Source organism: Dreissena polymorpha, chromosome 5 (genome assembly GCF_020536995.1).
Source record: "Dreissena polymorpha isolate Duluth1 chromosome 5, UMN_Dpol_1.0, whole genome shotgun sequence".
Lineage (NCBI taxonomy): Eukaryota > Metazoa > Mollusca > Bivalvia > Myida > Dreissenidae > Dreissena > Dreissena polymorpha.
The window spans coordinates 106,076,800-106,102,583 of NC_068359.1; the positions used below are offsets into that span (position 1 = coordinate 106,076,800).

Below are 25,784 nucleotides of genomic sequence, written 5' to 3' on the forward strand. Positions count from 1 at the left end.
ACCTCTGCTATCACAAGAAAATGCTACCACATTTGGTAGGATTTTATTTTTTTATTTAATTTTTAATATATTATGAAAAGTTGGATAATTTTTCTGTTATATTTTGACAAAAGTGTATAAATTTAGGTTCATACTAAAAATAAATTACCTTAAAATTATTGTACCACGTGGCTAGGCTATCATCACGTGGTTTGTTATGAAAGCAGGGATTTGACATTGTGTCACACCGGTCTTTACTGATAATAACGTAGTGACGTCACCATCTATGTATAGAATGGGGATTTGATCCAGCTATGCTGGTTCCAGTCAAAGCTCTGCATGAGGTTGGAAAATACGATGCAAACGTTCCAATTTTCCCCTGGAATATTTTGCTCTGCGTTCTTAATATCCGTCGTTCATTGCCTTCGCAAAACGTTTACTCCCTTTATGTACAATAAACAGACGTATTGGATACTGAAATGTTACATAGGGGTCCCATATAAATATCATATTATTCTTGCTGACTGGATGTCTGGTAAATGATGGATACATCGGCATCGAGGCAGAATACCTGCCTATTTTTCAAATTAAAAATGGGATTAATTAGAAACTTAAACTACCGGTCTAACTGATGCTCACCTTGACTGTTTTCTGAACGTCATAACGAAAATGCTGAAATTGAAATTTAATTGAAATATATATATATATATATATATATATATATATATATATATATCGCATTCTCCTAGCAGAGTTGTCGTTCGTGCCTCAACATACATGAATGTAATGAACCGCAGTGTAAGAGAGTGTATATATCGTTGTACTAAACTTGATGACTTTCGAACGCAGCATTTTTCAAACTTTAATATCTCAGTTATGAGTAAATATTTTGATGTAAAATTGTACATGTGATCATTTGACTCCTGTATGTGTATCCGTGACGATCGGGTGCTTCAAGTGTTGAAGGTAGCCTGCAAGATGCCGATTGAGCTGTTGCGCTCCTGAAATTTTAAACGGGACAAATTGATTTTTAAATTAATTTTATGTATTTCTGGTGCATCAACCCACCTAAAATGAAGAAATTAAAATAAATTTAGAATCATATCGCGTTTCACAATTTTCACGTGAAAATAGATGAAACCACACCTACCATGCACACATGCAAAAGCGCCCGATTGTAACGTATGAATGATTTTATCGTTATCTTGCACAGAATATAGTCAAATAATTACATTTATAATTATAAATCAAAATCTTAACTTATAACTGAGATATTCTAGTTTGAAAAGTGTTGCGTAAGAAAAGTCTCCAAGTGTATATGACTTCAAAGTTTGGAATTTCAAATAATCCTGTGACAAGTGGGAAGAAAATGATTTCAAAGAATATAATTTATAAAAATGATAACCTACGTCTTATGCTGTCGACTGGTGTACAGAGTAACACAGTCTCGGCATATAAATTGCAAAGGCTCTCCCTTGCATGCTCGTTTGTAATAGCCAAGGGACACACCTGTAATAAATTCGTACATATCGTCGATTTTTGTATTAAGTTTGAACATAAAGAATACAAATATGTATAGCTATACTTAAAATTATTAGAAATATAAATATCAAATGATATAATGGATACTCGCTTACCTGAATTGCATGCTCGGTGTTGCCATATGTCTCATGAGTCACAAGAAATTCCTAATTGTCGCGGTCGAACTGTTAACGCACTCTCGATACACTTATCTTCCATTGCACAAGTATAAACTCAAATATATTTAATAAATCAATATAGTAACAAATGGATCATAAAAATCGACTAGATGGTCTATGGCCGATATTTATATGCTCGGGAAATAATTTTGTTAATGCATATTATAAACAGTTATGCAGATAACAGTTTGCTTTAAACAATACATCTTAAGCTAGTTTAATTCCTTTAAAGTAAACTTCATCAACGACTTCAAAGGTGATCATAAGTAATCAAATAACGTTTGATTGTGATATAATTGTGATGTAAGTATAATATAATACAATTAATCTAATTTCCTAAAGAGGTGTAATTATCATAATTAACTTACGCTCATTCATACAATCTCGCACGCAATCAAATTATTTTCTAGCAAAAATTAAGTACCGGCGCAATCAGTTATTTGTGAGATGGTTAAAAGATTAAGAATTATTATAGAAAACGACGCAATCAATGTTTGTATGTGTGTAAAATAAACTAAATCCTTTAAAGTTGTAATTACAGATTTAACTATCGAAATAACAAATTTATTAGAAAACATACTACGAAATATCTTTCTTAGATACAGACAATAAGAGAAGCACATTTATATATAAAAAAATTCTTCCCCCCCCCCTTTCTGATTTTCGATTGGGGTCGTTTTGACCAACTTAAAAACCGACTTTGGGGCATTGTGTACACACTGTCAGTAACGTAGTGACGTCACCATCTATGTATAGAATGGACTTTGGGGCCGTTTTGATCAATTATGGGTCCGTTTTGACCAACTTTTGGCTCGTTTTGACCTGGGATTGTTTTTAGTTGTGAGCGTTAGTTGTGAAAATGTTAATAATGAAAGAAAAATCGTTTTTTTTACTGTGTGTTTAAAACGGAATGTTGTTTAAAAAATGTTATTTAATTATGTTTAAATGTGATTTTGAATCTCTATTAAGACTGATAGCGATTATCAGAAGCACGATTACCTGACCTGCTTTCGCTTTCACTTTTCACTCGTAAAAGAAGTGCTACCCACAATTCCTTTCGCGTTAGTACACATGTCAGTAAGACAGCATTGAAATGCAGCTTTAAGCCATGATTTCCCTGAAAGCAGCCAATATGTACATATTTCAATTATAAACTGGCCAATGTCGTCGCACAAGCTGTTATAAACACTAGACTTGCCAATATCGTCGCACAAGCTCTTAAACCTATTGTTAACATACTTTACATACAGGCTGTCTACTGCAGTGTACCAATGAAGTATAAACAGGCAGTGTGTACCGTTCCTAGCGTAGCTAAAGCAGACTGACTTGCAAAACTGCCTCCATACATCATTGTGCGACGACATTGGCCAGTTTATAATTGAAATATGTACATATTGGCTGCTTTCAGGGGAAACATGGCTTAAAGCTGCATTACAATTCTGTCGTGTGGGCAAAATTGTTGCTCAATAATTTAAAGAAAAAATATATAGTACTTGATACACATAACACAACATGTACATGATTATAGGCTTGTTATTCTTGGAAGCGAGACAATTCACCCCTAGACAATTCACCCCTTCTCCCTGGACAATTAACCCCCAGGTATTGTTTTTGTTTTCTTTTGCTGTTTGTTTAGGATTTTGTGATTACGAATATCTGTTTTCTAAGGATTGTTATTTGTATTCTATTTAATTTTTATAAAGTTCTAATAAAAGCAGTAAGATGTTCTCAGAATTTCTTTCTTTTTTTTTCATAAAATTACTTGCAATTGAAACATAACTGTGCTTTTTATCTATTGATGTTTGTTTTTATTATTAACAATATCTTATTATTGTTTTTAAGTCATTAAATAATTAAGTGTTTTTGTTTTATTTAATATTGTTTTTATTCATTAAAACAGTTTATATAAATTTTGTAAAAAGTGTATAAATAAATAATAATGGTATTGGAATCATTATTTGGAAATAATCCAATGGTTTTTTTTATGATAAGATATGCAAGATTTCGACATTTTCATAATATTACTATTTTTATTTTTAAATGGGAAATATAATAATAAAATATTTGTCACATAATCAGTCAACAAAGTAACAACACCTAAAAACAACCTTTTTCACACCACTAAACGTTACAATAAACAGATAATCTGTCAGGCATTCAGAGCTGATGAGGGTACTGATTATCTAGTGGTAGATAAGGCTATTACCGATAGGGGTTTCTTCGAGATACGGCTGTAGTATTGAATGAGTTCACATACTGTATGATTGAAGTTGACTTGAATTGAGTACATTTTTGTAAACAATACATTACATTTCAAAACATTTTTAGTAGGACCATACTAGCAGTATTTTAGTGGATTTAATAAATCATGAAGTACTCGTTTATAAGTAGCATTTTAAAAATTATAACAGAAAATGGTGTGAATTACTCGATTTCAAATTATTACTGATATTTGCAGACTTAAAGCGAGATTATACGATTTTCTATATGTGTTAAATTGTAATATATTGATAAAATATATAACAATAACACAAAATAGGCAAGACAAATTATACATTAAATACGAATTTTATAAAATGCAGCAAAGGCAAATTAGCGCCCCGAGCCGATTGTGACGAACATATTTCCTACAATGAATATTTATCCTTGCAGGAATTTAAAATGAACCGTCAAACTAAGTTTAGATTCACATCGTACAAACTACATGCATGATATACATGCTGGCGAATTCGACTGTACAGCCGTTTTCAATTACAGAATTAAATATCTGGCTTATTTCGCATATTTCGACACATGTTCTTCTAAACTTTTATTTGATTTTATATTGATATATATATTCAATACGTTTGTACACATTTTATATAAATTCATTAATATTTGACAAAATCGTATAATCTCGCTTTAAATATGTTTCAATACACAACATAACAAAACACAACTTCTATCACTAATCCTTCAATGAGAGAAAATCCAACAACTTAATGGTTAATAAGAATAAAAAATTAATCATATTTTCTTTAATGAAGCACTTATGTTTGCAGGCAGTTTAATACAAATAATAATCAAAATATCAGGTGAACAAAATGGAATTTTTTAATACAGGTATTACCAGGTATTAGAATTGCCCAGCCCAACATAATTATTTGTCAATGTGTGTAACTGAAGTCTTTGTTTATCTGTTTTGACACTTTGATGAATCTGTTTTAACACTTTAATAATGCCTCGTCAGGGGTGTGAATGTTTGATTGTAACACCCATTAATGGCACGCTCCCAACCAGATTACATTTCCTTTCTTTAATTAAGGTTTTCTTATCAATTAAACCATTGTATTTTAGTAAATTAATTATCCTATCTAACATGAAGAAATAAGTATTGAAATGTAAATTTCTAAGAATTCAATGAAACTAATTAATCGCCAGTGCAACAACCAATTGTGAAAAAAAGAGACATATTGTTGTTATTTATCTAAATTATCTCTATGACATAAAAATGATGATACACAGTGCACACACATATCGACCTGTGTTTTAAGACACACTCTTTATAAAGTTGAATGGGTTGTGTTCATTTCAAACTCGAAATATAAAAACCTAAAAAATAATTTTGAAAACTGAGTTGCGTTTAAGATTATGCAAAAGCGAACCACTTCAGCGTCTCCAGCGCTTTGATTACTGTAAGCCACCAGTGCTGTAAGATTACCGCCCTTAGTTTAAATTTTGCCATGAAAAACGAATAAAGTACAATCAATTATTTTAATGTTATAAAAATGGCTGGAATAAATATATTAATTGAAAATAAAAATGACTGCCATGATGGGAAAGATAAGAGAGTGTGTATGTTGTGTTTAAAGGAAAGGACTAAGTACACCTGCCCCCGTTGTAACACGCAATACTGCTCCGTTGAATGCTACAGATCGGAGAAACACATGACTTGTTCAGAGAATTTCTACAAAGAATGCTTTATGGAAGGTATGGATTTAGCTTAATCAGAATGACAGGGTCATTCATTTTGTTTAATGCTCCAACCTTTTTGAATATATTACCCTCTTCTTCCCTCATCACAGCATTTTTAAAGGGACTTGTTTCACTGGTTACCCATGTACCTATAGGGTAGGCAGACGTTTCCCCCCAAACGGCCAAAGACGTTTTCTCCCCAGACATTTCCTCCCTAGACGTTTGACCCCCATTTTGGGGACGAAACGTCCACATAATATGAAAATGTATACTAATAATACTGGGATATGTGAAAAAAATAACTTTTATCAGAGCTCCAGATAAGGTTTTGTGAAATTCTTAAATTACTATAAGATTTTCAAAAAGAATTCTTAACTCTGAAATTTTATTCTTAACTACTAAGTTTTGGAAAATAATTCTTATTTTTTCTAAATGACCTAAAAATAAATAATACTGGTGATTTTCATGCCAAAAAAATCAAAATAAACATACTAGCAACTTTATTTATATGAGTTCAACAGTGTCTTTTTAGTATTATACAAGTTTATATTTCCAAAACCTTCATATGCCCAAACTGTGCTTAGATTGCATGCCTTCGATGAATTTTTTACATATTTCACATATTTCCCCTTCAATCTTTTCAACGATTAGCCACGGGACTTGTCCCTTCCACTCTTTCAATGTATTTTTGTGTGTTTAAGTTTGGACCCGTTGTGTCGCGTTTTTGTTTAGCTTTTCTGACTGTGTCGGCAACTGAACATACAACATCGTATAAGATCTTTTCTATAATGTCTTTCTAAACATTTGACTTCGGCTTACTTTGTGTACAATATGTTAAAAGCGTGTTTTTGGACGCTTTGCAGTATTTTAGGACGCTCTCTGGGCGCCGCCATTGTTTTTTGGCAGACAGACTGTATACGCTGCTTTTATTGGAAAAATGCGCTTTGTTAAACAAACCCGATAACCATTCTATATAAGCACCGCAAAAATCTTTAATACGCGAAAAGAACTCAATACAAATCGATACGAACCGATGTAAAAATAATATTGGTAACTTGATTTTGTAATTCTTAATGGTACGACAAGATTTTAAAATAAATGCGTAACAGACTTGGAAATAATTCGTAATTACGAAAATATGACCCTTATCTGGAGCTCTGCTTTTATCGATTAGTATTAAAATTCAGTGCATTTTATGTGTCTTAATAATTAATTAAAAAAAAAATATGTAAGTTGAGTCCTGAGTGAGTAAAAGCAAAGACCTATAGAATACATTTCATAGGTCTTTGGTAAAAGTGACTGGGTGATTTTTTATGGTTGTTTTTAGGGAAGCCTCAAACAAATTTTACCAATTAAATAGATCTAATTATAAATGATTTATAAGTGCCTGAAATTTTTCTTTCATTAATTGAGATCCTTGAAAAATTGAGTAAAAGCACAGCTTTGATGTTCTTTGATGGTCATTTTAAGTGGAATAGTATGTTACTTAAACAATTATAACTATTGTATTAATAAATTGAGTAAAAGGATTACCGGAATAAACCCCCTTCAGAAGAAACCCCCTTCCCTAAAAACGGCATAGCGGAAGAAACCCCCTTTCACATTTTGCATACGCGGAAGAAACCCCCTCGCTAGTTTTGCATAGGCGGAACAAACCCTCTTTGAGTTTTCAGACAGGCGGAATAAACCCCCTCGGAAGGGGGTTAATTCCGCTATGGAAGGGGGTTTCTTCCTCCTATGCAAAACTAGCGAGGGGGTTTCTTCCGCCTATGAAAAACTAGCTAGGGGGTTTCTTCCGCGTATGGAAACTATGAAAGGGTGTTTCTTCCGCCCTGCCGTTTTTAGCGAAGGGGGTTTCTTCCGGAGGTGGTTTCTTCCGTACACCGAGTAAAAGCACACCTTTGATGTTCTTTGATGATCATTTTAAGTTGAATAGTATGTTACAAATAATAGTTATGTAATGAAGATAAGCCATAAGTTGTGAATTTTAATGAAGAATAATAACTATATTCAAATTTTAACTGAAACACAAATTGTTTTTACTAAATAAATATCATATTGGGATATTTATTTTGAGTAAATAAATTTTTTATGTAACATTTATATTATAATGGCTCAATACAGCTAGTATGAACATTTTACATTGATTTGTAGTACTCAGGTGTTACCTCTCAAAAATATTCTTTAAAAATTAAAGGAAACTCAAGGATGAAAATATTTTCAAAACCAGGCAAATAATTGGAAAGTTATGTTTTCGCTAATATTAAGTAACAACACACACCTACTATTAAACAATATATCAGGCACTTATGGTGCAATATACAAGCGTTAATTGGATAAGCAAGTGTATATTACAAGATAACAGCTATGGTATAAAGGGGTACTTATGGTGCAATATACCCATTAATCAGCAATATATCAGGCACTTATGGTGCAATTTACAAGCGTTAATTGGATAAGCAAGTGTATATTACAAGATAACAGCTATTGTATAAAGGGGTACTTATGGTGCAATATACCCATTAATCAGCATTGATGAGATTAGGTGACATCTTTGAAGGGGGATAGTCATTCATAAGATGACATTAGCACATTATCATACAAAAACATTTTTAAATAGTTTATCACTGTATTATTAAATTATTATTAATGAATTGCTTTGAATTTACTTTTTTTTTAATTCATAAAGTTATTAATTTTTCCTTAAATTCCACAAATTCATTTCATAAAAAAGTTTATTTGTTTTTTTGCTTTTAAATATTATTAATATCATTGAGTTAAATTATTTAAATATCAATAAGTTTTTATTACATTTTTAGTGTTCGTGTGACGTATGAATAGATATTTCGCAGGAAATTAAAATGGAATTAATTGTGTCACAAATAAATAAAAACGAGTATTTTATATCTACAAAAATCTATGTAATCATACCACATCCAGCGTTGAAATTGTAGCTTTTGCTATAAGTAACACTGATTGTTTAGATGTTAACTTTATTTTACGAAATACTTTACGAAATTTTTGTTAATTTTGAGCATTAAAGAGGCTTTAAGAGGGCCAATACTACTAATAGAAATGCTATTTATTTTTCCAAATGTTTGAACATTTTCCTATATGAAAAGTGTTATTTGGCTTGAATGCACAGTTTTTATGTCCCCCACTATAGTAGTGGGGGACATATTTTTTTTGCTCTGTCTGTTGGTCTGTTGGTCTGTACGTTGGTCTGTACGTTGGTCTGTTTGCGCCAACTTTAACATTTTGCAATAGCTTTTGCTATATTGAAGATAGCAACTTCATATTTGGCATGCATGTGTATCTTATGAAGCTGCACATTTTGAGTGGTGAAAGGTCAAGGTCAAGGTCATCCTTCAAGGTCAGAGGTCAAACATATGTGGCCAAAATCGCTCATTTTATGAATACTTTTGCAATATTGAAGATAGCAACTTTATATTAGGCATGCATGTGTATCTCATGGAGCTGCACATTTTGAGTGGTGAAAGGTCAAGGTCAAGGTCATCCTTCAAGGTCAGAGGTCAAATATATGTTGCCCAAATCGCTTATTTTATAAATACTTTTGCAATATTGAAGATAGCAACTTGATATTTGGCATGCATGTGCATCTCATGGAGCTGCACGTTTTGAGTGGTGAAAGGTCAAGGTCAAGGTCATCCTTCAAGGTCTGAGGTCAAATATATGTGACCCAAATCGCTTATTTTATGAATACTTTTGCAATATTGAAGATAGCAACTTGATATTTGGCATGCATGTGTATCTCATGGAGCTGCACATTTTGAGTGGTGAAAGGTCAAGGTCATCCTTCACAAGGTCAAGGTCATCCTTCAAGGTCAAACATCATATAGGGGAACATTGTGTTTCACAAACACATCTTGTTTTAGTTTAAATTTGTGTTTGTTGGCCAAAAAATAATTAATTAATTTCCCAATTTTAATCAAAACTTGTTTTTTTCCCAATCTAAAGGGACCGGGCCCCAGTCTCAGGTAAGCTTCTCAGGGCTCATGGTTCTCTTGTCTTATAAAAATTACTGCCACATGACACTATGTTTCCCCCAAATGACCCCTTGTATAACTTTTTTCTTTATTTAAGGCTTGAAAGAAAGTGATATTGAACCATCTGATAAACAGAAAATGGTTGATATGCTGAAAAGGACAGAGTGTGACCCTGACCTTATTGACCTTGACCAGAGTGATGATGACCTTGAAGGGCGCTTGGCTGGCGTAGATCTAGATGGAGAAGCTGATAAGATATGGAGCAGGCTTACAGACAAGGTATATACGCAGTAGTGGTGAGTGCCATGAAAAGATATGGGGCAGGCTTACAGACAAGGTATATACAAAGTAATAGTGTGTGTCATGTGTACATATGGAGCAGGCTTACAGGCAAGGTATATACACAGTAGTAGTGTGTGCCATGAATAGATATGGAGCAGGCTGACAGACAACAGACATAGTAGACATAGTAGTGGTGTGTGCCATGAATACATATGGAGCAGGCTGACAGACAAGGTATATACACAGTAATGGTGTGTGCCATGAATAGATATGGAGCAGGCTTACAGGCAAGGTATATACACAGTAGTGGTGTGTGCCATCAATAGATATGGGGCAGGCTTACAGACAAGGCATATACACAGTAGTGGTGTGTGCTATGAATAAATAGGGAGCAGGTTTACAGACAAGGTATATACACAGTAGTGGTGTGTGCCATGAATAAATAGTGAGCAGGTTTACAGACAAGGTATATACACAGTAGTGGTGTGTGCCATTAATAGATATGGGGCAGGCTTACAGACAAGGTATATACACAGTAGTGGTGTGTGCCATGAATAGATATGGAGCAGGCTAACCGACAAGGTATATACGCAGTAGTGGTGTGTGCCATGAATAGAAATGGAGCAGGCTTACCGACAAGGTATATACGAAGTAATAGTGTGTGCCATGAATACATATGGAGCAGGCTTACCGACAAGGTATATACAAAGTAATAGTGTAGGCCATGAATACATATGGGGCAGGCTTACCGACAAGGTATATACGCAGTAGTGGTGAGTGCCATGAATAGAAATGGGGCAGGCTTACAGACAAGGTATATACACAGTAGTGGTGTGTGCCATTAATAGATATGGGGCAGGCTAACAGTCAAGGTATATACGCAGTAGTGGTGTGTGCCATTAATAGATATGGAGCAGGCTGACAGACAAGGTATATACACAGTAGTGGTGTGTGCCATGAATAGATATGGAGCAGGCTAACAGTTAAGGTATATACACAGTAGTGGTGTGTGCCATTAATAGATATGGGGCAGGCTTACCGACAAGGTAATTGTATATACGCAGTAGTGGTGAGTGCCATTAATATATATGGGGCAGGCTTACCGAAAAGGTATATACACAGTAGTGGTGTGTGCCATGAAAAGATATGAAGCAGGCTTACAGACAAGGTATATACACAGTAGTGGTGTGTGCCATGAATATATATGGATCAGGCTTACAGACAAGGTATCCACACAGTAGTGGTGTGTTCCGTGTGCTCTCAAAATTATTTCAATTTTTTGTTAAAATATATTGCATTTTTACATTAATATTGCATTTTAATTAGCTCACCTGAGCACAACGTGCTCATGGTGAGCTTTTGTGATCGCCTTTTGTCCGTCGTGCATCATGCATTGTGCGGCGTCAACATTTTGCTTGTTAACACTTTAGAGGCCACATTTAGTGTCCAATCTTCATGAAAATCGGTCAGAAGATTTGTCTCAATTATATCTTGGATGAGTTCGAAAATGGTTACGTTTGCTTGAAAAACATGGCTGCCAAGGGGCGGGTCATTTTTAGCTCATCTATTTTTTGAAAAAAAATTATGAGCTATTGTCATCACCTTGGCGTCGGCGTCGGTGTCCGGTTAAGTTTTGCGTTTAGGTCCACTTTTCTGAGAAAGTATCAATGCTATTGCATTCAAACTTGGTACACTTACTTACTATCATGAGGGGACTGGGCAGGCAAAGTAAGATAACTCTGGCGTGCATTTTGACTGAATTTTGTGCCCTTTTTATACTTAGAAAATTGAAAATTTTGGTTAAGTTTTGCGTTTAGGTCCACTTTTTTCAGAAAGTATCAATGCTATTGCATTCAAACTTGGTACACTTACTTACTATCATGAGGGGACTGGGCAGGCAAAGTTAGATAACTCTGGCGTGAATTTTGACAGAATTATGTGCCCTTTTTATACTTAGAAAATTGAAAATTTTGGTTAAGTTTTGTGTTTAGGTCCATTTTAATGTCATAAATACTGACCTGTTATCGTATGCTTATACTTTCCAAGGGGAAATAACTCATCCGGAATTTTAACTGGGAATCCGCCACCTCAATACCGTAATACAGGTGTATACGTGTCAACCAGGTGTATACGTGTCTTTTACGGCTCTGAATTAAAATATTGTTTTTCACTTGGTTGATTGGGGTTTTGAATAGATAAATTGTGTTATTTATCTTTTTATTTCTCATTCGGATTAATTTGTGTGGATTTAATGGAATTTGTTTCATTTGTAAAAGGTAAGCCATGCTTGTTTTTATCGAACAATGGTTTATTTCTTCCATGCTGGGTGTTTTCAGGCGCGAACGACCACGTGCAAAACGTGCAAAACGTGCTCTTCTAATACATTGCTAGAACGTGCAAAGCATGTTCTTCTAATGTGTTACGAGATCGTGCAAAGCGTGTTCTTCTATTGACAGATTGTTTATCATTTGCCATTGTGTGCAATAATGATTTTAACGTTCCGTATGACAATCTAATTGATCGTCATTTTATTTTTCATCTGTTTTGAATTAAACTTTTGTTTAATTTATGATCTACGACAGTATTATTATAATTTTCATTTTGGTCAAATAATGATTTTATGTGCCGTATGATAATCTGGTCTGTGACCAGTTTATGGTTGAATATGCTTTGCTCTTGTTTTTCATATATTCGACTACATGATGGTCGCAGAAACAAGAGTGGATAAATACCCGGTGACTTCGCAGATCATGGATGATAGTTGCAGTATCAGTCACCGGGTATCGGGCACGATCGCGACCGTACTATGCTAAGTCTCTTAGACAGTCGGTCAACATCAGACCATATGGCGACACCCGTCAGCCGGTCTTTGCCCGATGGCATTGGTCAAGGACATCGACCAATGCCGGACCATTTGGCATCCGCCATACGGTTATTATCCGGTGACAACACTGGTCATGATATGACCGGTACGTCACCGGGGACGTTGATCACGGACCATTGATCGACGTCTGACCGGCCGGTCCGGTCACCGGTCATGTCACCGGTCCGGCCGGTCATTGATCACCGGTCCGGTCACCGGTCATGTCACCGGTCCGGTCCGGTCACCGGTCATGTCACCGGTCCGGTCACTGGTCCGGTCCGGTCACCGGTCATGTCACCGGTCCGGTCACCGGTCCGGTCCGGTCACCGGTCCGGTCATTGATCACCGGTCCGGTCCGGTCACCGGTCATGTCACCGGTCCGGTCCGGTCACCGGTCTGGTCCGGTCACCGGTCCGGTCATTGATCACCGGTCCGGTCACCGGTCCGGTCACCGGTCATGTCACCGGTCCGGTCACCGGTCATGTCACCGGTCCGGTCATGTCACCGGTCCGGTCATGTCAACGGTCCGGTCCGGTCACCGGTCCGGTCATTGATTACCGCTCCGGTCACCGGTCAACAGTCATCAGTTAGGCCTGCCACCGACAACACCAGTCACCGGTCAAGAAGAAGAACTCGGTCTTCTTCATTGAATTATTCTCCTATTCTTTGTTGAATACCTCGTCTTCATCAAGGATTAGACATCGGACACGCTCGTCTTCGTCGAGCAGTTCTCATCGTCGCGGCTCTCATAAGCGATCACGTTGTCACTCACGGAGACGTTATTCTAGAAGATCTCGGTCTCATCGCAGCCGATCCACATCTCGGCCGATCCAGATCTCGACATCGCAGGAAACGAGGACGTCGTCAACCTTCACGTAGACATCAGCGGACTGCATTGAGCACCACTGGATATTTATCGAACATACCTCTCCTTCATTGAGCAGTTCTCGGCGTTGATACGCTCGTAAGCGATCATGTCAATGCTCACGGAGACATTATTGTAGAAGACAATATTTCCAGCGTAGCCGAACAATATTTCGGCATCGAAGTTATATGGATGTCGCCACTTCTCACGTAGGCGTTAATGAACCTACTGGTCATATCGACGTTCTCCATTTTATTCCTTTTGGAATATCATGTCTCCATTCCACGTGTGATGGTTCTTCTTATGGCATCCACACATGTTGCAGTCACCGAGCCGTAGTTGTATACGAACACTAGTTCGTTTAACATTCAGGCTTCGGGATAAGCTGTTCTTTTCTCCACTACGACTACAAGGACACTTATGCCTATTAATACTGATAATCTACCGTTGTTTTCCGGTTAACATTATCAGATGACTTCGTGGATGGTCATTCTTCTGCACCAGATATTTCCATTCTGACGCAGTTATATTATACCGGTCCCGATCACCGGACATCGGTCACCATTCATCGGTCATATCACCGATCACTGATCACCGGTCAGAATAAGTGATGTCTCATCGCCATCGGATTGGATTTTTTTGGCATGATCTTCTTTTCCGAGCAGTGCTTGACATTGATAACAGACCATATGGATTCCACCATTTTTCGGTCTTTAACTGGTAACGTCACCGGTCATATTATGACTGGTCCGTTCACCGGACTACAGTTACCGGTCATTGACCGGTCCGGTTCGGTCACCACTTACCAATTACCGGTATTCCACTGTGTTTTCATCGGTCAATTTTTAGTATCACGGGTATCGTCTACATTACATAGTTGTATACCCCTGGCTATGATTGTATTGAATACTATATTTTATGGATTCAACAATCTACATGACTTTTTGTGTTTTTCAATACTGATGTTCTACTGGCGACGGTTACCAAATCATACTATATCTGTTATTTGTACTTCTATCTCAACCGGCTACATGCAGACTACTGGTCTTGCAGATAGATCGGCTGAAGTGGGCTCGGAGACTAGCATTGAGGTCGAACATTACTATTTGACCTCTATTAATTTATGTTCGAGACCCGAAGGATGAATTGTTTTAACCGCCTTTACCTGTCGGCTACAGACTTTGCAGTCAGTGTCACGGAACAGTTGGGACACATTAATGACGCTAGCAGGATTAGCAAGACGACATTTGTATCGACTTCTGCTTTTCTATTGCTCCTACGGCAGTGCATATTTTCAAGCTACTGGAATCAACAAGAGTTCTGATACATAGGATTGCCTATCAGATTGACCGCATAGCGGCTACAGTCTTGTAGATGGCTTAGGACCTATTGAACTCAGATCTTAGATCCTAGGATCTGGAGGGACCTCATCTTAAAGTTATTCTTCTATTACACTTCTGGCCATAACAGGCCGTCTTCCTATAACTGGTCGTATTCCTTTCGGAATTCGTCCAGGTTAGAAGTCTTGAAGTAAATGGATTAATCAAGTCAGAATTTAAGACTTCCATGCATTCTACCGGCAAGCGTGGACCCGCTTAAGGTTACCCCTAGGGTTTTCACCTTTTTCTGCCATCACACCTCTGATTCCGGAGGTACCACTATCAATCATATTTCCGTACTTCGCAAATCGATGACTTCGCGACCTGTATTATCCAGGATTTTAAAGGCGCCTGTTATTGGTTCAAGAAGAGGCTATATTCTGTAGATAGGTCATAGACTTATAAGTGTTAAACACTGTCCTATTCTACCAATTTTCAAGTGTGTTTGGAGTGGAAAAGTTCGGCTTGCCGTGGTTTCTTTGCCCACCCATCCTTGACAAATGGTTCCGGTCACCGGTCGGTATTTACCGGTCCTTCTGCTGAGACGTCTTTTCTTACGTCCGTTTCAGCTTTATTTTTAAGATAATTGTATTAATCTCGGGATTATTTAATGACACAGATTTCCATCTTTTTGTCATTATTTACCACTATTCAGTGGTGTCTAGACTAGAAGATTATCTTGGCAAGAATAGTTTATTCTACCACAACCTTCCTTACATCTTATACAGATGTGAGCAGATAAGGTTATGGACGATCACATAGAACAACGTATCTTGAGTTTCTCAATTATGTGGTATCCTAACGAATATCACCTGCACATCTACATCTTGAAAAGCGAAAATTCTTTTTAGCTGTTTTTCATTTACAACACATTTTCACGATTCCTTTGTGATGGTTTCAACTATCACACATCGGTCGTGGTTTACTTACAGACACGGAGGTGATCATATTATCACTCCTTGTAACTGGAAATCAGGAACTTATTCGTTCTTTGCAAGAACAACAAATTTTCTCTATCGTCTTTCTCATACCAGTTCGTCTCAACGCCCTGTTGGACCTTTTGTCCTGCAGTTCTTTCTTTCGAATTATTTTTCCGTTGGGTTCAATAATGTAATTGCGCATGCGCGGCAGTGAAGTTGCAGACGAGTTGCATGGTGTACATAGTATATCAAAGAATGTTGTTTATCATCAAACGCTAGTTATTAGCGTTATGCGATCGTATATCGCAGTGTATACCGGTATGCTGAACAACGTCAACAATGCAGTTCACAGAAATCGATCCAGCAGGGTGTGCGATTGTTATACATTCGTCCATTGACATAAACTGGAATATCTTGCCTTCTTGGTGAGTTTTTGCAATAATTGAGTTTTTGCCATAATTTCATGAAATATACTTAATGAACCATGGGATTATGGTTCTACGACCTTTTAAGTCTCCTGTACAATTATTTTCAGGAAACTTCTTCACAGGTCAAATATCATATCTCACTGAGACATATTTTTACTGATCCAAACATGTGCCACTTCATGTCTGGCCATTAATAACTTTTAGTTATCTCTACAGAAGAACGTTTTTCTGTTAGAGTTTCAATCCTTGTTACTTGTGCAAGGATAATTCCATCAGAACTGTATAAAGGTTCTATGGAAATTCATTTTTTACTGGGTAATTGAGAGCATAGTTATTACCTTAATCACTCTGCTAGATACATAGAGGTTTTTCTCATCTTTTTCTTGATGATAAGAAATTTGTTTTTTTCTTCATCAAAGGATAGAGATTATGCTTTCGTATACCTTGTTTTGTGTAAGTCATCGCAACTCTGTGCTGTCTTACCTATTTTGGAACTGATCCAAACTATAGAACGTCAACACTATGTTTTTCGTTCCTTTACCTTCTTAAGCGGTTTTGACTTGTGTAACATGTTGGGATGCTTAATGAGCTCCCTATGAACCTTTTTCATCAGGCTTATTAACAGTTCCAATATAATTTTAAGACGGTTTTCCTTCTTATTATGGCTTTTACCATACGGAGAAGTGAAATTCATGCTTTTTCTGTTGAATACGACCAATTCCAGTTGGATCTATTGTCGTTTTCACTTTGTTGTGTCAGCCAGGATTCCTTGCTTAATATCAAGTCCTCTATATGGCTTCTACCTTCAAGTTTCCAAGTTTTCTTAAACTGGTAGTCATGAAGATGAGGATAAACTTCTTTGGGCAATCAGGGCTTTGAAGTTCTATCTCAGCAGTGTTAGTCAGAAGTCCATTCGAGGTTCTCAAAGACACTCTTCATTTCCCCTAAAAAGGGGGGGAGATGTGTCTGCGGCTTCTATTTCTCGGGGTTAGACCTCGACTAAGGAAAGTTAATCTTATCCTATCTAAGGATTCATTCCTTTTTAGGATCTGACCGCATGAATTAAGAGCTCTGTCTGTTTTGTGGGCATATATTAATCACACCCCACTTTTTGACGTGCTCTAAGCTGTTTACTGGAGGAATCCGACCACCTTGTCATCTTTTTATCTTCGTTTTCTGAAGTGCCAACAATACAATTTGTATACGTTTGGGCTTGTTGTGGTTTCACTAACGGTAGTGTCTTCTTTACGACATAGACATATTACTCTGTCCGAGAAGTCATAATTAATACCGTTTTAACGAAGATTACTTGATATCATTAGCTGATAACCCTGTTTATGGGTTCTACTGTGTTGGGAAAATATATACGAACCTTCCCACCGCAGCTGCAAAATCAGCATACGATTACAGGTCAGTATTTATGACATTAAAACAAATTTTTAAATAAAATTCATTTTAATTATTAAATACTTACCTGTTATCGGTAAGTCCCACCTCCCACCCCGCTATTCGATTAATATTTTTGTATATATATTGAAAGAATATTGAGGGTTGGTTACCGATTTTTGGCTAGGTTGCATTGCACTATGTTTAACCTGGCCTGTATTACGGTATTGAGGTGGCGGATTCCCAGTTAAAATTCCGGATGAGTTATTTCCCCTTGGAAAGTATAAGCATACGATAACAGGTAAGTATTTAATAATTAAAATGAATTTTATTTAAAAATTTGTTTTATTCCTTAAGTATCAAAGCTATTGCTTTCATACTTGCAACACTTACTAACTATCATAAGGGGACTGTGCAGGCAAAGTAATGTAACTCTGACTGGCATTTTGACAGAATTATGTGCCCTTTTTATACTTAGAAAATTGAAAATTTGGTTATGTTTTGTGTTTAGGTCCACTTTATTCATACAGTATCAAAGCTATTGCTTTCATACTTGCAACACTTATTGACTATCGTAAGGGGACTGTGCAGGCAAAGTTATGTAACTCTGACTGGCATTTGGACGGAATTATGGGCCCTTTATACTTAGAAAATTGAAAGTTTGGTTAAGTTTTGTGTTTTGGTCCACTTTACCCCTAAAGTATCATAGATATTGCTTTCATACTTGGAACACTCACAAACTATCATAAGGGTACAGTAAAAGGACAAGTTGCATAACTCTGGATGTCATTTTTACGGAATTATGGCCCTTTTTTGACTAAGTAACTTGGAATATATGGTTAAATTTTGTGTTTTGATCCACTTTACTTCTTAAGTATCAAGGCTTTTGCTTTCAAACTTCAAAGACTTTCATGCTATCATGAGGTTACTGTACCTGGCAAGTTGAATTTTACCTTGACCTTTGAATGACCTTGACTCTCAAGTTCAAATTATTAAATTTTTGCTAAAATTGCCATAACTTCTTTATTTATGATTAGATTTGATTGATACTTTGACAAAACTACTCTTACCTTACATACCACAATAGACCCCACCCAACCATCGCCCCGTGCCCCCCCCCCCCCCCACCCCCCCCCCCCCCGAATCCCCCTCCCCTTTTTTTTTTTTTTTTTTTTTTTTAAGATCATCTCACAAATGACCACCACACCCTCACACTATACCCCCCCCCCCACCCCACCCCCTCCCCAATTTTTTTTTAAACGGTTAAAAAACAAAACTATTTATTTTGATTATGTTATTTTTGAAATATTGAAATACCGTCTAACCATCGCACCCTAGAATCCCCCCCACCCCCCCTCCCCCCACCGGAATCCCCCCCCCTAATTTTTTTTTTTTTTTTTTTTAAGATCATCTCACAAATTACCACCACACCCTCACACTATACCCCCCCCCTCACCCCCCCCATTTTTTTTTTTAAACGGTTAAAAAACACAAATATTTATTTTTATTATTTTATGTTTGAAATACCTTCCAACCATCGCACCCAAGAATCCCCACCCCCAACCCCCCCACCCCCCCGATTTTGTTTTTCCTTTTTTTTTGCATTTTTGGAAGTTAATATAATAAATGTCCACACCCCCACACAATGCACCCCTCTTCACTCCACCCCTCCCTCTTTTGTGATTGAAAATGAGAGTCCCTTCACCTTTAAAAAGATAATAGATGAGCGGTTTGCACCCGCAAGGCGGTGCTCTTGTTCCTTATATGGCTATAGTAAAACCTTGTTAACACTCTAGAGGCCACATTTATTGTCCAATCTTCATGAAACTTGGTAAGAAGATTCATCCCAATAATATCTTGGACGAGTTTAAAAATGATGCCAGTTGGTTGAAAAACATGGCCACCAGGGGGCGGGGCATTTTTCCTTATATGGCTATAGTAAAACCTTGTTAACACTCTAGAGGCCACATTTATTTTCCGATCTTCATGAAACTTGGTCAGAAGATTTTTCCCAATGATATCTTGGATGAGTTGGAAAAAGGTTTTGGTTGCTTAAAAAACATGGCCACCATGGGGCGGGGCATTATTCCTAATATGGCTATAAATGGCTATAGTAAAATCTTGATTCTTGTTTGATATATATTTAATTATTTTTCACTTTATTATTTTTTTTATATTAAAATTATTAATCAATGTTAAAACTCTCTTATTATAAAATCTAGCTTTTCCCCTCTCCTTTTCACTCTTTAGAAAATAACATAGCATCGTCTCAACAATATTTTTCTGGTAACAATGTTAAGCAATACCATGTTCATACCTAAACAAATAAAGTGTGTGTTTTTTTCTCTTAGTATATACATATAACACGTATAAGTGCAGACATAGTCAATGCATATGATACTTTAGTATATGTAAGAGACCAAAATGTTGTGTTGCTTCATATGTGTATTCATGTTGTAATAGAGATGTTTGTTGAAAATTAATAAAAAAAAAAAATAAAAAAAAAAAAAAAAAAAAAAAAAAAATCTTGTTAACACTCTATAGGCCACATTTATTGTCTGATCTTCATGAAACTTGGTCAGAAGATTCATCCCAATAATATCTTGGACAGTTGAAAATTGATGCTGGTTGGTTGAAAAGCATGGCCGCCAGGGGGCGGGGCATTTTTCCTTATATGGCTATAGTAAAACCTTGTTAACACTCTAGAGGCCACATTTATTGTCCAATCGTCATGAAATTTGGTCAGAAGATTGGTCCCAATGATATCTTGGATGAGTTAGAAAATGGTTACGTTTGCTAAAAAAACATGGCCACCACGGGGCGGGGCATTTTTCCTAAAATGGATATATATTTGCTTTAGTAAAACCTTATTAACACTCTAGGGGCCACATTTATTGTCCGATCATCATGAAACTTGGCCAGACAATTAGTCCTAATGATATCTTGAATGAGTTCGAAAATGGTTCCGGTTGGTGGAAAAACATGGCCACCAAGGGGTCGCAACATTTTTCCTTATACAGCTATAGTAAAACCTTGTTAACAATCTAAAAGCCACATTTATTGTCCGATCATCATGACACGTGGTCACTAGTTGAAAAATGATATCAATGTTTAAAATTATTTACAACTCTCTGATTCTTGGAAGTAAAGCCAAAACAGAAAAAAAATCTATGCCAGGGGCAGCAAAACTGATTATTATATTATGCTTCACTTTTCAAAGCACTTAAATTTGAACTTTAAACCATTATTCCCCATATTAATATTTTCTTCAGCCAAGTTTCTAAGCTTATGTTTATATTTTCTTAAAATTATGGGCCTTTAATAAATCACTTATTTGCATAAAATATACTTATACTTTATTACTCCGTATGTTAAAATGAACCTGTAGGCCAGGTTTGGTAAGTGTAGTTTAAAATGTAAATAGTGTTGGATTAATGGGTATATTTTGCTTTATGACAAGGAGGGAGCATATTTATAGTCTTTGCTTTATTTTGCTCCAATCCAATTTAATTAAACTATTATGCAGCATGCATAAAGATTTGGCATATGCATACTGTCAGGTTGTTCATCTCCAGTATTTGTTTTTGGGGGAAGAGAAGCTGTTGACCTTTGATTATAATATATCTGTTTGCAAAGATTTTTTCATTTGCACGATAATACAAGAACTTATGCTATGAAATTAAAGTTACATGATAAGTCTAGTTCCTAGTCCTTGTCTTCAGGAGAAGAAGGAGTTCCAGTCAATGAGCCTGGATGGGCGCCTGGGCATTCTGGTGGAGGTGTGGACGCCCTGGTGGGACATGGGCCAGGCCTCGTTAGTGGCAGATATTGGCACACAGCCACATCATACACACCCTGAGATCTGCACAAACATACAAAATATAGAACAGCTTCTCAAGACTAAGCCATCCAAAGACATAAAATACAATATCATTCATTTGCTGTACTGTTATACATTTGTGAGTAAACTTCATAATGGGGATCACATCCCTTTGGCAATTGAGAGTTCTGGAGATATGCTCACATTGTCTGATGTACTGTCTCATGGTTACAGTTGTGGATCTGTTGAAGAGGCTGTACAGGTGTGCCTGAGGAAGCTGTACACTGGCAACGGTGGCTTTGAGACGACACCAGAGTCAAACCTGGCTCTCCTGCAGGATGTCCAGACAATCATACAGCATGGCTCTATGGGCTCCATCACTGGCCCCTTGGCAGCCCTCTCTGAGATACATACCATGCTTAACGTGGCATATAAACATCTGCAGAAAACATTGAAGCTGGCCAAGGAAGATGACGAAGACATGAAAACAAAGAAGAAGACACTGTTTGGGTCTGTGAAGAAATTAGAGTTTTTGTTGAGTTGGTGCCAAACCTACGGCCATTCCTTGAGTTTACTTATTCCAGAGTTACAGTTAGTACACAAGTTGTTAATAAGTGAATGTGAAGCAATGAAAAAGTCTAGACAATCCATAGAATCCATATGGGCAGGTCCAGTTGGAATTAAAAAAAAGACATTAATAGAAGAAATTTGAGTGCTTTTATATCAAGATCAATTACTTTAAATTTAATCATGGATATTAATGTCAAATCTTAAATATTAAGTCATGTCAATACAAATCTGTTCAGTTCTCTGTACATTGTTTGCAATATTGTAGGAAAATATAATAAACATTTACATACAGACTTTGTCTATTAAAATGTCATTTATTTAAGCTTGTAGAAAGTGTTGCATTAAAACATAGTAAAGATCACATAAAAATCATTTGTCCAATTAACATTCCTTGTTTACAGTTCGGGAAAATGACAGATTTTTTTAATTGTGAAAGATTTGAAAAAATGTAAAGATTATCATCAAAAAAGCTTATGAATACTTCTGACCTAGAAAAATGTTGGTTATTGATGATCATCAATCAAAATTGGAACAATTATCAAAGTGATAGTTAAGCAAAAATGTGTATTAAACTGATAACATTCCAAATTGAAAAGCCTGCAAGGTGTAGTGGAAGTGAATTAGCTTTTGCTTCTAGAGATCTTGAGTTCAAACCCCAGGGCAGGCACAATATTTCTCCTCTTGTAATTACCATTATAATAAGTGTTCAAATAATTAAAGTTTTGTTATTGAATTAATTTAATGAAATTTTCTATAAAAAAAAATCCTTGAAAGGTCTCTATACAAGGACGTGTGTTTGTTTCATGTAAATACAAAGGATTGCATAAGTTATACACAAAGTCGGTTTCCCCAAGAAAGCTATTTTAATGCTTACTTATGTTTATGGTTAACTTCAAATTTGAAAGGCAACTTTTAATGGAAATTATTCTGAGAAAACAGAGAAATATCTGATTAAAAACATGAACTTTAAATTGCGTATACATGTAGTCCTATTATTTTTCCACCATTTCCAATAATGAAGTGTTTGAAAAGAAATAATATTTTTATACAGAAATCGGGAAGATAATTGTAGGCTTTTATATTGATGTGAGTGTATATTGACATGTCTTGAGGTCAAGTTACGGCCGCATCCTTGCAAGCTTCTTATTTTATGAAATACACGAATTCAAAAGTACACTTATAATTCAAAATCTGTTCTAAAATTACAAGTGCTTGGTGCAAACATGTACGCTGCCTTACATTTGTTCAGCATATTTTATTTATTGTTTTGCTTGAAAATGTAAAAGATTTTCACTGTTTTATTTCAATAAATATTTCAAAGATTATTATCTGCCTTAAGCAATATCGTCATAATTGAAATTACCAGAATTGTTGATTAGCATTGGTAGTTTGTGTCTTTGGAAGTTTTATGACCCTTAACTTTACAGGTTATCAATTATCTGTTATATTTACATACATTTTTGTTTCATAGCTTTGTAAACTATCACATGTTTATCACAGACTAAATATCTATGATTTTTATTATTAATATTATTAGTTCATATTTTATAACATATACTAGTATATACACTATGTTTAGCTCACCAAAGCTATCGACATCATTCATCGTGTGGGGCACAGTGTGCAGTGTGTGTCAACAATATTCAGCTTATAACCACGCTCTAGGGCACATTTTTCTTCCAATCTCATTGAAACTTTGCCGGAGTGTTTATCATGACAACATCTTTGCTGACTTCGAATCTTGGTAATTTGCGTCCAAAAACTAGGTTACAAGGTCAAATCTTACAGAAACTGTCCAGTTTAGAGGAAACATTTTTCAATCAATCTTTTTCTAACTTTGTTAGAATGTTTATCTTGACATCTTATTGGTCGAGTTTAAAAGCCCATAAACACTCAAAATGAACGAATATTTTGTACAATATTTCGAAATTCAATTTCAATTTTATATGTGGTCCGATAACGTAGATTTAAAAAGATACAAAGTGCTCTTTTTTGTTTTGTTTTGCACAATATATTCAACACATGTTCATGTACCATTTTAGTGTTCATGTGTCGTATGAATAGTTATCGTTGCAGGAAATTAAAATGGAATATTATGTACCTACTCAAAAAGTAAAAATTAGCGTTTTGTATCTCGTTAAATCTATGTTAGTATACCATATCTAGCATTGAAATTTTGGCAATTGCTATAAGGAATTTAAGTATTTATGATACTTTAAAGTCTTCTTGACTCTCTAGACGCCACATTTATGGCTCATTCTTCATGAAACTTGGTCAGAATGTTAATCTCTATAATATCTAGGTTGAGTCTTAATCTTCTTTTACATGCATTCACAAACTAGATCAACAGGTCAAATCTTAGAAAAGCCTTGTTTACACTCTATAAGAAAAAGTTTTAACTCAATTTTGATAAAACTTGGTCAGAACGTTAGTCTATAAAATATATCAAATGAGTTCAAATCTGGGTCACATGCATCAAAGATAAAATCCTAGAAAAACCTTCAACCACTCTGAAGGTCACATTTATGAATCATCTGGATGAAACTTACTGCAGTAGTCAGAATTGTTATTGAGAAATGTCTTGGTAAACTTCAAATCTGTGTTTTTCTAATAACTTGATGGGCACTAGGGCAATTTTTCTTTTTTTAAACTGAACATTCTATGGTGAATAATTTATGACTCAATATTGATTATTATTGGTTAAAATCTTTATATCTAGGCCAAGTTTGAATCTGGGACAGGTGCGTCCTAAAACTAGGTAACTAGATCATATCTTAAAAGTTCAAGTCTTCAACAATATGTGTCCATGAACTCAGGTGAGCCCCAGAAGACTATCACGGCTCGCTTGTGATACATTTTTATCTGAAATTGTGAACTTTGGTAATGACTTAATCGCAATGAAGGGAGGTAAATTACAAGGCAGGTACCCCCCCCCCCCTTCTGTAAACAAAAACACAAGTTTTAAGCAAGCAAAGCTAAGCTGTGAAGAACGTCGTAAAACGCGGTATTTGATGAAGCCAGTAATTTGCAATGCACTTCTTGCTATATTCACTTAAACCCACTTGTAACGCAACACTTTTTATTCCAACTTAACAGACACAGCTGAACTTATGAACTTGAAAATTCAAATGTTGTTGTTTGAAAACATACTGAACATTAATGCATTCACCATTGCCACTCTGAAACTGTTTGAATAATCCCTTGTAAAATGTTACAACTGGTATACAAGTTGCACATAATGCTACTAAGCATTTTGCATTTTAATAAACTTTGGTAACTTCATAAAACTCATAGAATGGATGTGTAAGTTGACAAGATGTAAAAAGCACTCATACCGACTTCACAAACAAAATGGACAGCTCATATGTTGTGTAGCGTTATCATATTAATATTGAAACTTGTTGACAACATTTTGGCTTGCAGGAACGTCAAAGTCTTATTATTGTTGAACTCGTTTTTATTTTCACGTTAGAACGTCATTCGGGACTTTCCCCTTACACACCCACATAAATTAAACTCGCAATTAACAAACATTGTGTATTTCTTGTTAATGACCATTTGGATTAATTAAACTCGCAATTAACAAACATTGTGTATTTCTTGTTAATGACCATTTGGATCCAAAGATTGT

At 35.8% G+C, this 25,784-nt stretch overlaps 1 protein-coding gene and 1 long non-coding RNA gene across 2 annotated transcripts; one reads left to right on the forward strand and one right to left on the reverse strand.

Annotated features, from left to right (window-relative positions):
• Window positions 1-825: 825 nt before the first annotated feature.
• On the reverse strand, window positions 826-1,717 carry LOC127881868 (uncharacterized). The gene is made up of 3 exons (XR_008050321.1): window positions 1,617-1,717; window positions 1,389-1,488; window positions 826-980 (listed from the first exon to the last, which is right to left on the reverse strand). It is a non-coding gene; the product is annotated as an uncharacterized LOC127881868 (long non-coding RNA).
• Window positions 1,718-5,397: 3,680 nt separating this feature from the next.
• On the forward strand, window positions 5,398-22,446 carry LOC127881862 (zinc finger HIT domain-containing protein 2-like). The gene is made up of 3 exons (XM_052430033.1): window positions 5,398-5,648; window positions 9,738-9,919; window positions 21,486-22,446. Exons 1-3 carry the CDS (start codon window positions 5,447-5,449, stop codon window positions 22,293-22,295), a joined length of 1,194 nt encoding a protein of 397 aa, XP_052285993.1. The 5' UTR covers window positions 5,398-5,446; the 3' UTR covers window positions 22,296-22,446.
• Window positions 22,447-25,784: the final 3,338 nt, after the last annotated feature.